The 15,221-nt window shown below is 36.6% G+C and overlaps 1 protein-coding gene across 1 annotated transcript in view; it reads left to right on the top strand.

Annotated features, from left to right (window-relative positions):
• The window catches only part of LOC133981888 (leucine-rich repeat-containing G-protein coupled receptor 5-like), a 28,097-nt gene extending 17,722 nt beyond the window's left edge, over positions 1-10,375 (top strand). Inside the window, exons 5-12 of the mRNA XM_062420755.1 lie at positions 367-582; positions 1,885-1,956; positions 6,029-6,097; positions 6,618-6,689; positions 6,855-6,926; positions 8,632-8,694; positions 10,138-10,209; positions 10,306-10,375. Of these exons, the coding sequence (XP_062276739.1) occupies positions 367-582; positions 1,885-1,956; positions 6,029-6,097; positions 6,618-6,689; positions 6,855-6,926; positions 8,632-8,694; positions 10,138-10,209; positions 10,306-10,375 (706 nt within the window). The remainder of the gene's footprint in view (positions 1-366; positions 583-1,884; positions 1,957-6,028; positions 6,098-6,617; positions 6,690-6,854; positions 6,927-8,631; positions 8,695-10,137; positions 10,210-10,305) is intronic.
• Positions 10,376-15,221: the final 4,846 nt, after the last annotated feature.

Genomic DNA, 15,221 nt, shown 5'->3' on the forward strand with positions numbered 1-15,221 from the left:
AAATTCATACTCTATCCAGTAGGGGGTAGCACATCACCAGAAAAGACTTTGACTAAGAATGATAGTAAATATCAAGCCAATACTAATGTTGAGCTAACGTTTGCTCGAAAAAATCTAACCTCATGTTGGACTGAGGGCCGACTGGACGCTACAGTGACTCACTATCGCCCTCTTGAGGTACAAAGTGGTATTACAAGACAGGATGGGACATAACATGAAAACTATTATTTCTTCATATTCTGTTGATAAGTTATTTAATTGTTGGATGTTTTAAAGTGAAGTCGGTTGGTAATTCTTACATATTGCATCTTTAAACTTTACCACAGAGCTTATTTGTTTCATGTCATATTTTCTCGTTCCCTTCAGGCGTCTGGATGCAAACTTCATCTCTCGTCTGCCAGCCGCCTCCTTTAAAGGCCTCTCGTCACTGCGTCACCTGTGGCTGGACGACAACATCCTGACGGAGGTTCCCGTCGTCGCTCTGAGCGATCTGTCGCAGCTTCAGGCTCTGACCCTCGCCGTCAACAACATCCGACACATCCCCGACCGAGCCTTCGCCTCCCTCCGCCAGCTGGTGGCGCTGTGAGTAACTCTCTGCTGCTCATAAGGGGAACATTGGATCTCTTTAAATTGAATTACGAGTGTAGTTTAGACCTGCTCCATGTGAAAAATGCCTTGAGATAACTTTTGTTGTGTTTGGCGCTATGTAAATAAATAAGGGTTGATTAATTGGTAGATTGATTGATTGATATGAGTAACTTCACATATTGATGCTCAGGGGCCTTTTTTTTCTCCATACTATATTCATTTATTCATATAGTTCATTTCCAGTTTTGTGTAGATGAGGTTTCCAACATAAATGTGGTGGATTGAGATTGTTGCAGAGATTTGTTTGCTTATTTGTGTTTTTACTAAGGTTATTATATTAATTAATTTGTGTTAATTTCTTTATTTTTTAACTACTATTATTATATATTTGTTAAATTGTCTCTTATGTCTTTATGACTTACTTGCAAACACGCAGCCTGCACCTTAATAGGCTAGTCCTCAAATAAATCCATACATCTATTTTATAAACCTGCACAAGATTGAAGGATATTGCTGGTGATTTTTCTATATTTTCGCTTATTGTTAACAAATCTCATGTGCAGAAAAGTGTGTTTGTCCCGTGAGATGCAGTTTATATGCAATCTAATGGTGTCAGGAAGGCCAGTCTCTTATTTTATGTATTATTTTGATGCAGTTTTTATTTGAACAACATGGTGTTACGACGGCCAAGACTCATATATATTAATTTTACATGACATCTCAGGGGTTGCTAAGGAGTAACTGAAAAGTAATGTAACTAGTAGTGTAATTGATTAGCTTCTACAGGGAGTAATTAAGTAAAGTAATTACCTTTAAATAAAACAAATGTTTAAAAAAAGTAATGTGTCATTTGTAATTTGAGTAACAACACTGCAAGCCAACAATACATGGATCTAGTTGTAAGTATTGTGTGTGTATCCAAAGCCTGTTATATCGTATTCCTCTGTGTCATAGACCTCAATTATTGTCCAAAAACTATTGAAAACACATCAGTGAGTCACACCGCTGCACTCAGTGACCTTTTCCTGACATGCAAATACTTTCTGGAGAGTAAAAACTTGATGCTGTTTGGTTTTTGGAGACATTTTTTTGACTAAACTAAAGTAGCTTCGCTCTTCAGGGACAAAGGAACGCTGCTCTCAGTGCATTCGTGTGACTCAGTGACATGTTTTTAATCAGGGAGGTCACGGAGGTCCTCACATGGAGCCACATGTGTTGATTAAATCTGAAAATAAAACTCCCGCTGGAAACTGACACAGATTCTTTTCTTTTTTTTTCTCTTTTCCTTTTCTGAAGACATCTCCATGACAACCGCATCCGCCTTTTGGGGCCAAGATGTTTTGACGGCCTGCACAACCTGGAGATCCTGTAAGTTCACTTTAAATGCAGAACAGAGAATAAAGTGATTCTTACAAACACTAAATAACAAACAGAGGTAGCAAGATGTTTTATTATTGTTCAATTCTGAGAAATGTATTCAACAAATGGAAATTAATGTAAAACTTTTTCATCCTGTTGATACAATTTATGTATCAACAGAGTAAAATAAGACATATTTAATTGTATATCTATATTTTTTTAGCTTTTAATTTCATCTTCATAACTTTTCTCAGTGCTATCTTCTGAAAATGTTCATCTTTGTGGGAAGTTTGATATCAAAATCTCATCATATCAATTCACAGGTTTTCTGTAATAATGATTATTTTTAAGTGTTTAAAGCCTTTATAGATTTTATTGATTTATTTTTAAACACACATTGAGTTGAAGGTGGAAAAAGTTATTTTTAAAATTAGCACGAGTGAAATAAACTGTTTTATGTACTTGACACAAAAAAAACATGTTTTTCACAGATTTCACCACTACTACATTGTTTCCATTGTTATTAAATTGTTATGAAGATAAAATAAAATACATATTTAAATTAACAGGATTTAAGGACAGAACATTAAAGGACAGCTTCACATTTTTTTATGAACATTTTTTCCTCTCTGTAATGATTCCTCCTGTTCATACTGACTATTAAAACCTTCAAATGTGCTTTCAATGTAAAGTGATGGAGGACTAAATCATTATAAAGTAGATGATCAGCTTCTATTGAGCTTCATCAGTGTGAGTTAGTCATATCAAGTGATATCTGACACATTTACAGTCTTTTTAGTGTTTCCCTGTTGAGCTGTGGTGGAAGTATAGTAACACAAAGACTTTGGTACTAAAAACACTGTAACGTTGAAACATAGAAGATGAAGATTTGACTCATTTGGACGACTGAAGCTTCATATTAGCTTCAGATCAACTTTTAAATCCATGTTTCCACAGAAGGAGGACTGTGGGTTTAGTCCTCCATCACTTACATTATAAACATGATGAAGGGATCTTCTAATGGTCAGTATGAACAGGAGGAATCATTACAGCAAGAAAAACAAGCTTTAATGCTCATTTAAGCTCCTGATTGTTGTTTTAAGGCAGACTTTAAAACTTAAAACTGTACCCGTCCTTTAAGACAAAACACAATTTTGGGGCTGGTTTTTGAATTGCTGGGGCTTCAACACGCTTCCACCACAAGCCATAAATGTGAAACGCGACTTGAACCCAAACATCACTGATGTAAATTGTAATTACAGCTAAAGATATTCTAATCTCCTGCAGTCTGTCATTCAGATCTCTTGCAGTACAATTAATGTAAACGACTGTCATGTTTTTTAAGGGTTTCTTTTTTTTTTCTTTTTTTTTTATCTGGCAGAAGTGGGCACGGAAACACTCAGCAGGTTAAGACGTCGTTTTCCTTTACGGGGGAAAACTTTTGGAGGTTTAAACCTTTAAGTGAGCCACCACTGCAGTTCAAACAGCAGCACAGTGTGTGGTCACAATTACACTCAAACTATAACATACTGCTGCAGCGTTGCATGTGTGTTTTACTCCACTGACTGAATATTTAAACCAAACAAACTTGCAGGAGGACGAGACACCAATGATTCAGAGGAAGATTTACACCCACAGAGAGCTGGATGGAAGTGTTTGAAGTGATGCTATAGAGATATATTGAACGTATTTTAATGCCAAATGTAAGATAAAGGACATTTGTGTCACATTTAAAAACACATGAGGCTTAATGATGATGTGATTTAATTAAGATGCACATGTGAGGGTCTAAATTGGACTAAAATCTGAGCTTTTTTTAAAATGTTTTTGTCTCTGCGTACAGTGTGTAGGATCATTGTGGCGTCTTTACAGCATAAATGCATCTGGCTAACATTTATCTAGATTGGTCTATTACTAAGTAGAGCTGTATGAGATAGATCCGCCTGCGGTCGCTTTGTTTCTACACATGGAAGCCTCTATAGACGACTGATTTGATTTAATCAAAGGCTCTGAGGTCACGGTATAAAAATCCTCCAATCTTCATTTAAAAAGAGTTAATTATCAAAAGTTCCATATTGGGAGTAATTTTAAACCACATGTAAAACAAACAGAGACGGTTCAGAAGTGACGGAAATGAGTTAGATTAACTAAATTGTCATCAAATCAAAAATCATTACAACAACAACAACGTGTATTTAATGTTCTTAGTGGTTAGAAATGCCTTAAAAAATATAAACTGGAATAATAAAGAAGGATTATCGAAGACAAATAACACTTTAAAATTAACAATTGGAAAAACTTTTGCAGCAGACCTGGTTTTTTGCCTACTTATGGGGACCGAATTCTCGTTTTCAGCACTTGTGGGGACCAACATCACACAATTAGTTTTTAAAAAAAAAATTTGACCTTTTTTTCTGTGCAGCGACCGTATCGTAACTTATTAGTTATTGTATAAATACGTATACTTAAAGGATAAGTTCACATTTTTTTTAAGTCTGTCTTAAAACAACAGGAGCCCAAATTACCATAAATACTTGTTTAGCGTGCTGTAATAAAAATCCCACCAGTTCATAATGACCATTAAAACATCCCAAACCCATTTAATCTCTAATGGGGACATTTTTTTTTACAGTCCTTATTTTTGTGTAAAAATGAATTAGATAAAATTAAATTAAGATTAGTCTGTCTTAGTATAAAATTCCCTCTTTAATTCCTTTAAACACAGAGATACAGAGAGAGAATTGTATACTAAAAAAGACTAATTATGGAAAATATTCACTCTATTTGACTTTATTTAACTCAGACGGTTAAAGGGAAATGTTGTCCGAGGAAACACAAAGAAGGAATTTTATACTAAAGAGACAAACTGTGAAAATTACCCCACTTTATTTGACTTTATTTAATTAAGACGGCAGAATTTTAGCTTCAGAATAACTTTTAAATACATTTTTTTGCACAGAAGGAGGACTGTGGGTTTTGTCCTCTATCACTTCCATTGTAAACATTATGAAGGGATCTGCTAATGGTCAGTATGAACAGGAGGAATCATTACAGCAAGAAAAACAGGTTTAATGTTGATTTGGGCTCCTGACTGTTGTTTTAAGACAGACTTGGAAAAAAGTTCGAACTTATCCTTTAACGACTCTGCTGGCGAGCCTTAATCCTTAAATCACACACAGATAAACATTTAACTTAAAACCCGAGAAAAAGAAAAAATTGGCACATTTAGTTTTTTTTATAGCTCTCAAGGTAATGAGCGCTATAATTAGGTGTAAATTGTCAGACGACTGGATACGGTGCCTGAAAACAGGCCTGACGAAGGGGAAGGGATTCTCTCATGTTTTCCATTCGACTCTCCAGAGATAGAAAACTAAAAAGACAACACATTAACAAAATCTTAATTATAGGTTTATCTGACTAACGAAAAGTAGAATTTAAGAAAACTGAAATTTTACAGGTGAAATTTAACCGATCAGTGTTTCACAGAGCAGAAGATAAAAAAATTAAATTAGAGAAAATATTTAAGATAATAATGAGAGTTTATTTCAAAATTATACAAATGCAATATCTTTTACAAATATTCAAGCAGTTCAAGCAGATTTTAACTGTATAATTTTGATTATTTTCATTTCACAACTATTTAAATCTTTATTTACATTTTGGAAACAAGCTTTAAGTTTCTGTAAATTGACTAAATTCAACATTTTTGTCATTTGAAATTAAAAAGAAGTAAACAATTAAATTTATGTGCAAATGTGTTCTTAAATTTGGCTTTACATTTTTATTTATGTCCCGTTATTTAATTACCAGTTTGTCAGTGGAAATGGAAATCAGACGTGAGGAGAATTAAACTGGGAGCACTGGTTTTACGTGATGTGAAAATGATAATTAAAAATACTTTTAAATTAAACTGAAGTTGACAAGTTTAACTTCAATTTATATTGTTTGTTTTATTTTAATCAGTGTTGTTTATTTGCTTCAGAGTAGAAAAATATTATTGTTATTATTGTTATTACTCACAGTTATAAATAAAGTTAAAAACAGAGTAAAGTGTTTATTTGTGTTGTTTCCGTCTCTGCAGAGATTTGAGCTTCAATAAAATCAGCAGATTTCCCGAAGCAGTGAGAGGACTGCACAACCTGAGAGACCTGTGAGAACACACACACACACACACACACACACACACACACACACACACACACACACACACACACACACACACACACACACACACACACAGAGCCACAAACACACAAATACACACACACACACACACACACACACACACAAATACAAACCTACACATACACATATACACAAATACACACACATTTATATGAACGCACACACACAGAGTCACACACACACAAACACACATGCACACACAGAGCCAAACACACACACACACACACACACATGAACACACACACACACACACACACACACAAACACACACACACACACCTCAAACAGGAACCTTCTAATCTTCTGTCTCTAAACTTTGGGATGAAGAAACATCATCATCATCGCCGCGGTTTAAACACACACTGACATCCAGCCGTCACTCTTAACCTCTCGTGTGTTTGTGTGTGTTTTTGTGTGTGTGTGTGTGTGTGTGTGTGTTTTTTTGTGTGCATATTTTAACTGTTTTAATGTTCAATTTTTTTCAGAAACCTTCAGAACAACAACATCGCCGTCGTCCCCGGCAACGCTTTCACTGGAAATCCTTCAATCCAGACCATGTAGGTTCCTCCAGCCTCATGTTTCACCTCACATACTAATCACTGTAGATGTTATATAAACTGATAATATACTAATCTACACCTTCAATTAAAGACCTGAGACTATCTAACCAGCGAGGATTCAGTATATAACTAATTATATCTGATCTCATCTCATCTTTACAGAAACATCTGGAACAATCCCGTCCACACTGTGGGACACTCGGCCTTCCAGCTGCTGCCGGAGCTCCAGACTCTGTACGTCACCACTGAGTTTATATATCTGTATTTATAAAACATATATACTCCTCATGTGACCTCTGACCTTTTACTGTAATACTGCATACTACATCGCTCATAATACTGCAGTACTTTTACTGTAATACTGCATACTACATCGCTCATAATACTGCAATACTTTTACTGTAATACTGCATACTACATCACTCATAATACTGCAGTACTTTTACTGTAATACTGCATACTACATCGCTCATAATACTGTAGTACTTTACTGTAATACTGCATACTACATCGCTCATAATACTGTAGTACTTTACTGTAATACTGCATACTACATCGCTCATAATACTGTAGTACTTTACTGTAATACTGCATACTACATCGCTCATAATACTGCAGTACTTTTACTGTAATACTGCATACTACATCGCTCATAATACTGCAGTACTTTACTGTAATACTGCATACATCGCTCATAATACTGCAGTACTTTTACTGTAATACTGCATACTACATCGCTCATAATACTGCAGTACTTTTACTGTAATACCGCATACTACATCGCTCATAATACTGCAGTACTTTTACTGTAATACCGCATACTACATCGCTCATAATACTGCAGTACTTTTACTGTAATACCGCATACTACATCGCTCATAATACTGCAGTACTTTACTGTAATACTGCATACTACATCCCTCATAATACTGAAGTACTTTACTGTAATACTGCATACTACATCGCTCATAACACTGCAGTACTTTTACTGTAATACTGCATACTACATCACTCATAATACTGCAGTACTTTTACTGTAATACTGCATACTACATCACTCATAATACTGCAGTACTTTTACTGTAATACTGCATACTACATCGCTCATAATACTGCAGTACTTTTACTGTAATACTGCATACTACATCGCTCATAATACTGTAGTACTTTACTGTAATACTGCATACTACATTGCTCATAATACTGTAGTACTTTACTGTAATACTGCATACTACATCGCTCATAATACTGTAGTACTTTACTGTAATACTGCATACTACATCGCTCATAATACTGCAGTACTTTTACTGTAATACTGCATACTACATCGCTCATAATACTGCAGTACTTTACTGTAATACTGCATACTACATCGCTCATAATACTGCAGTACTTTTACTGTAATACTGCATACTACATCGCTCATAATACTGCAGTACTTTTACTGTAATACCGCATACTACATCGCTCATAATACTGCAGTACTTTTACTGTAATACTGCATACTACATCACTCATAATACTGCAGTACTTTTACTGTAATACTGCATACTACATCGCTCATAATACTGCAGTACTTTTACTGTAATACTGCATACTACATCGCTCATAACACTGCAGTACTTTTACTGTAATACTGCATACTACATCGCTCATAATACTGCAGTACTTTTACTGTAATACTGCATACTACATCACTATAATACTGCAGTACTTTTACTGTAATACTGCATACTACATCACTCATAATACTGCAGTACTTTTACTGTAATACTGCATACTACATCACTCATAATACTGCAGTACTTTTACTGTAATACTGCATACTACATCACTCATAATACTGCAGTACTTTTACTGTAATACTTTAACTACATCGAGCTGTTTTTTCTTATTCAGTATTTTAAATGATTATAAAATGTATTTTTTCTTTTCTCAGATTTCTGACTGGAAGCATCTCTGAGTTACCAGATTTCACTGGAACCAACAGACTGGAAACCCTGTAAGTCGTGTTTGATGAATAATGTATTAACATTTTTTTGCCTTTTTTTGTCAAAAATCTCAATCAAGATGTTAAATGATCTGAAACATCATGAAAGTCACTCTGAGTGCAACATAAAATAATCAATGAAGACTATAAATTCACACCAACATTATTGGATAATTATTAAATAAACTATTTTCAGGTTTTTTAAAAATGTGAAAAGTGCCAAAATTAAATATCACTGAGAGGCGATTATTTTTATGAAGTGGTACAAAAATACTCATATGGATCGAGATTGTTTTCATTTTAAAACAGGTAGTTATAAAATAGGTAGTTGGGTTTATCTTCATGATTTTCTAGCTCTAGTTTAGCGGGCCTCTCAGTAGTCATTATTTTGGCACGTTTCCTGTCACGGTTTGTGGGGCAGGTGGACCCAAAAGCAGACACTACAGGAACTTTAATAACCAACACAGGAGAAACTCAACAGAACAAAACATAGGCCGAATGAACACTGGCAAAAACAACAATGGGTGGCATGAGCAGCCAAAAAACACACAGTGCAAAACATAGAGACTCAGACCAAGACTGAACTGAAAACCAAAACCTATATACACATGATGGGGTAATAACTAAACAGGACACAGGTGAGTGAAACAAGACACAGGTGAATCACATGAGGCAATCAACTAAGGCAGGAGAAACACAGGAAGTAAAACTAACAAAATACACAAAGGGAGAATAACTTCAAGATAAAACACAAGCTACAACCATAGACTGTATATAAAATGGACGTAACATCTGTGACGTCACCCATTGGTTTGTGGACTGCTGCTCGGAAGCCAATAGTATCGGATCTGAGCAGCGCCATCTTGAAAATTTCCGGTGCATGCCGGGAAAAATAAAAACACGGATTCTACTTATATGGGCATCAGGAGGAGCATGAGGCGCCCTCCTGAACCTGTGAATCAATCAACCTGTCAATCACGGCGTAGCCACGCCCTAATGCATACCCTGCTTTATCGTCAAATATAAAATCAGGGAGGCCAAAATGTCCCAAATGAACATCATACTGCATTGAAGAAGGCTTTAAACTAGCGATTGAGACCATAAACACATTTTGAAAACGTTTACTGAGGTTAGAAATCAAGTGAGAAGTTGGTGAATTCTCCATTGACTTGTATAGAGACGGAAGTCCTTTTGACACCAAAACGGTCGCCCCCTGGTGAGTCTGATAAATAAATAAATAAATATAGTAACCCATTAAATGCCATTCATCCACCTGTGGGACACTTAAGTCTTCGTAGCACTATTTTCTTTCAGGATCACTTACACCCATTCTGACTTACCTTTTAAAAGAAGCCTGTAATTAAAAGGGTTGAAGAACAGTAACCTTTTGTATTGTTGGTACATTATTATCTGGCTTGTGCACCTGATGAGAAGTTAATGTGACTTTGTGTTCAGGTCCATCACAGACAGTCGCATCTCCTTCTTACCCAACAGCATCTGTGAGGAGCTTCCCAACCTGCAGACGCTGTAAGAGTTCACTAACATCTGCTCTCATTTCATTTCATACATCTGAAGTCTTTATATCACTGAAACACAAACTGTAACCTGATGATCTGTCTGCAGGGATTTATCACATAATCTCATCCAGAGTCTGCCGAGCTTCAGCCGCTGTAGAAAGATACAAAACAAGTAAGAAATCTGTTGATTCTTCTTCAGTTTTCTGTGTTTTTCTTCTGTTTTCACTGAGGCGATGATGTGATTTATCACTTTCAGAAACGTGCATCATAACTCTGTACATGAGATGAATGAAGGAGCCGTCCAGCAGATAAAGGAGCTCAGATCACTGTGAGTCACATCAGCTTCAAATCGGATTATCTTATTTAATGTTTAACGGTTTGACTCTTGGATTGTTTTTGTGTTTGCAGAGTTGCAGATCAGCTGTTTGATCTCCAGTCCTGCATCTTTCTTCACTGCTTCAAGTTATCAAACCTGCAGGAGAGCAACAGTAAGAAACACCAACACAGAGCAATGGATGTGTTCATGTCACAGGCATTTAAAGGAAAAGTTCACATCATTTCCCTCTCTGTAATCATTCCTCCTGTTCATACTGACTATTAAAAGATCTCCTTTAAATGAGCTTTCAATGTAAAGTGATGGAGGACTAAATCATTATAAAGTAGATGATCAGCTTCTATTGAGCTTCATCAGTGTGAGTTAGTCAGGGAAGAAGGAAGTAAAGGAGGGAGGAAGGAAGGAAGGAAGGGAGGAAGGAAGGAAGGAAGGAAGGAAGGAAGGACAGCAGGGAGGAAAGGGAAGAAGGAAGGGAGGAAGAAGGAAGTAAGGGAGGAAGGAAGGGAAGAAGGAAGGAAAGGAGGGAGGAAGAAGGAAGGGAGGAAGGAAGAAGGAAGTAAAGGAGGGAGGAAGGAAGGGAGGGAGGGAGGGAGGGAGGGAGAGAGGAAAGAAGGAAGGAAGGAAGGAAGGAAGGACAGGAGGGAGGAAGGAAGGGATGAAAGGAAAGGAAAGAAGGAAGGGAGGAAGGATGGGGAAAGAAGGAAGGAAGGAAGGTAGGAAAGGAGGGAGGAAAGAAGAAGGGAGGGAAGGACCCCCCTTTCCCCCTTTCTTCCTTCCTTCCTTCCTTCTTTCCTTCCCTTCTTCCTTCCTCCCTTCCTTCTTTCTTCTGTCCTTCTTTCCTTCCTTCCTCTTTTCATTTCTCCCTCCCTCCTTCCTTCTTTCCCCCCTCCCTCCTACCTTCCTTCCTTCTCTTTCTTTCATTCCTCTTTTTCCTCCCTTCCTTCTTTCCTTCCTCCATCCCCCTTTCTTCCTTCCTTCCTTCTTTCCTTCCTTCCTCCCTTCCTTCTTTCCTCTGTCCTTCTTTCCTTGCTTCCTCCCTTCCTCTTTTCATTTCTCCCTCCCTCCTTCTCCCTTCCTTCCTCCTTACCTTCCTTCTTCCTCCCTTCCATCCTTCCTTCCTTCTCTCTTTCTTTCATTCCTCTCTTTTTCCTCCCTTCCTCCTTTCCTTCCTTCTTCTTTCCTTCCTCCCTTCCTTCCCCCCTCCCTCCCTCCTTTCCTTCATTCTTCCTCCCTTCATTCCTTCCTTCTTCCTTTCCTTCCTTCTTCCTCCCTTCCATCCTTCCTTCCTCCCTGCCTTCTTTCCTTTTTCCCTCCTTTCCTTCCTTGACTCGAGGACAACAGGAGGGTTAAATTTTTTTTTTATATACAGAAGGAGGACTGTGGATTTAGTCCTCCATCACTTCCATTATAAGTTCATTATAAAAGGGATCTTCTAATGGTCAGTATGAACAGGAGGATATATATTTATGTTGTTTATTATTTAATATTTAATATTTAATTTATTTTTTCTTGAATTTAACATCTTCTCTTGTCTCCTCTTGCAGATCCTTCCACATGTTCTCTGGACCTGCTTCACCTCAGCGTCTGCCTCCTCTTCCTCCTCTCCGTCCCTTTAAACCTCCTGGTCCTTATCTCCATCTTCCTCTCCTCCTCAGCATCTCCTCCTCCATCTCCTCCTCTTCCTCCTCCGTCCTCTCAGCGCCTCCTCGTCCTCCTCTTCTGCCTTCGTCTCCTGGCAGGTGTGTCTGGTACCTGCGTCCTCGCCTTGGCCTGTCTCTGTGGATCTGATCCAGGACGTGGACTCGTGAGCTTCCTCTTCGCTCTCTCCTCTGAAGCCTGCGTCTTCCTCCTGATGGTCGTGGTGTTTGAGGACATCAGGTGCTTTCAGGTCACCTGTGCGGTCTGCTGCAGCCTCGCTCTGTCTGCTGCTGCCTCACCTGTGCTCCTGCTGCTGTTTAACACTTCCTGCTTCCTGTTTATGACCGTCACTCACCTGTCCCGCCGCCGTCGCCACCGCCACGAACAGGAAGTGATGTTAAACCTAAGAGGAGTGCGTGATGAAGCAGTGATGTTGATCTTCCTCCTCCTGACGAACATGGTGCTTTCCTTATCGGCCTTCCTGCTGCGCCTCCTCAGTCCAGGTGTTTCCACATCTGCAGCGCTGCTCTTCATCTCCGCTCTTCCTTCCTGTCTGGACCCGCTGCTCTTCATCATCCTCAGCCCTCATTTCGCGCCAGAGCTTCAGTGTTTCCAAGGCAACACGAGAGGTACGGTGGCCTGGAGAGAGACAACGCATTTAGAAAAAGATGCTGCGATTAAATAAAATATGAAGCATCTTTTTTTTTTCTTAACTTAAATCACATCTGGGTGTTTTTTTGTATCATTTTTAGTGTAAAAATAAAACTTGTGTGACTCAGTTCAGCTTTGTTCTCATTGAATTTGAAGCATGTTTATTACAGAAAACATCATATTGTTATAAAGTTTAGTTGACAGGAAAGCCTGTAGATGGGTCAATGAGGTTTTTTCATGTCCATGTGGTTTTAGTCAAATTTAAAGGGGTTAAATTTAGAAAATAAACGTATGAATAACTTGCACACATTCTTTTTTTGTGGACCCAGCATCAAATTTCTGCTTTTAATCCATTTTGAGAGAATATATTAGAGGATTATGGTAAAAATGTCTAAGTGGTGTAACCATAAAAACTTTGTACCAAATAATTCAACTTGCTTAAAAACAGTAAATTCTCAATAAAACACCATATCAACTAGTTTGGCATGATCTTACATTATAACTTTATATTAAATAAAGGTAATGGAATACAATTGTTCTAAATATTACATTTACTCTGGTAACCATGGAGATCAGGACACATTTACATTATTTTAAATGAAGTAATTATTAGTATAAGTCCACTTAAATACACTGTAGGTGGATAAAATATGTAATATTTATCATTCTTTTGTGGTTACACCATTTGACATTTTCAGGAGCATTCAGTCTTACTTTTGGTTAAAAAATGGTGCAAATTTCATTTCAAATGATATAAAACCAACAAAAATACTAAATTTACATTTTAACAAACCTGATGCTGCTTTTAAAACTATTTTACATATATTTTTGAATTGCTCATCTTGCCAAACCTTATTTATCACTGACCCATGTATGTGGCTATTCATAGTTGCATGATTTTAACATAATGCATGATGATTAAGTTAACTCCTGTTGTCCTCGGGTTCATTTTGATCCAAAAAGACAACAGACGTTAACTCAAAAATGAGGTATAATTTAATTTAAATGATGCCTATTGACCATAATTTCCAAACAAATATGTGTAAAACCTGAGGTAATAAATTGGAATTAAGTTGACTAAAAAGGTCTAACACATTATTGGGTGATAATTATACCTTATGATTTATAAACAGTCAAACCAGAAAGCTGCACACTCATAACTCTGATGCATTTATTAAAACAAATGAAGATCAATGTTTTTGTCAAAGTGCCTTAAACCAGCAGCGGAATAAAAATCTAGGATAAGTGAAAAAATGAGGCTATCTAGATTTTGTTCAGCAGCCCTCAGGTGTGTTTTCCCCGTGTTAATTGTTTCCTGAGTGACACCTCCTCCTCTGCTGCTCCTCTGTTCCTCCTCTGTTGCTCCTCCTCCTGATTTAACCAACATTTTTATCCATTAAATTAAAGTCTCAATGTTGTAATTATACCCAGACTTCACACTTTAAACTGTCTTATTAATTCCTTTAAACTCAGTTTTTATCATTTATGAGATTAAGTTTGGGGGTCCAGTGAAATATGAAAGCCTTGTCCCTCTTTTACAGTATTTACGGTTTCTTCCTACAGTAAGTTAACTGTACACTAACATAGATGTATTAATGTCCCTTTCTTTTCGTTACATCTCCAACATAACTCATTTTCTTTAAGTCCCATCCTTAATAATTAACAGAATATTTGCACAACCTTAAATAATATCCATTTAGCTTTTCTTGTATTCTTTCCAATACATTCAAATTATATTTGACCAGGAATTTTTATCCATCTATCAAAATCTTTTTGCCAGGCAGGTTCACCTTTGTCTTAATTCACTAGCAGTATATTATATAAAATTGATGCTTTTCTCTTTGCCCATATCAACATAAAATATCCTAAAAATTATGATATTATTCTGCAAATTGAAAAATATGTCTGATGACCTACAGATATTTTTCAATTTGCATTTATTTTTTATTTCTTCAAAGTAAAAAAATAGGTTCATCATGTATGTTTTCTTCTTCATCTTTTGAGTAGTAGAGGTTCATGTCACACTGAATTCATCAGTGCTGGAATAAAAGAACTAAAACCAGACATCTGAACACTTTAATCTTTAAGCTTCAAACTCATGTGAGCATGAACACTTCAGTCATGCTTTTTCCTCCCAAACCACCAAAGTTTCATCTTTTAATGATAAAGTGAAGCTGAAACAATTAATCAACTAGTTGACATAAAAACTGCAATTCTAACAATTTATTAAAATCATTTATCAAAGAAACACTGATTATTTGTTCTTGTTTTACAGATTTTTTTATATCAGTAAACTGAATATTATTGGATAAAAACAATCCAGAAATCATTAACTGATAATAAAATATGATATAAAGACTCTTGAGACACAATAAAAACTCTTGACACACTTCTTTATC

Source organism: Scomber scombrus, chromosome 6 (genome assembly GCF_963691925.1).
Source record: "Scomber scombrus chromosome 6, fScoSco1.1, whole genome shotgun sequence".
In the NCBI taxonomy this organism is placed as follows: Eukaryota; Metazoa; Chordata; class Actinopteri; order Scombriformes; family Scombridae; genus Scomber; species Scomber scombrus.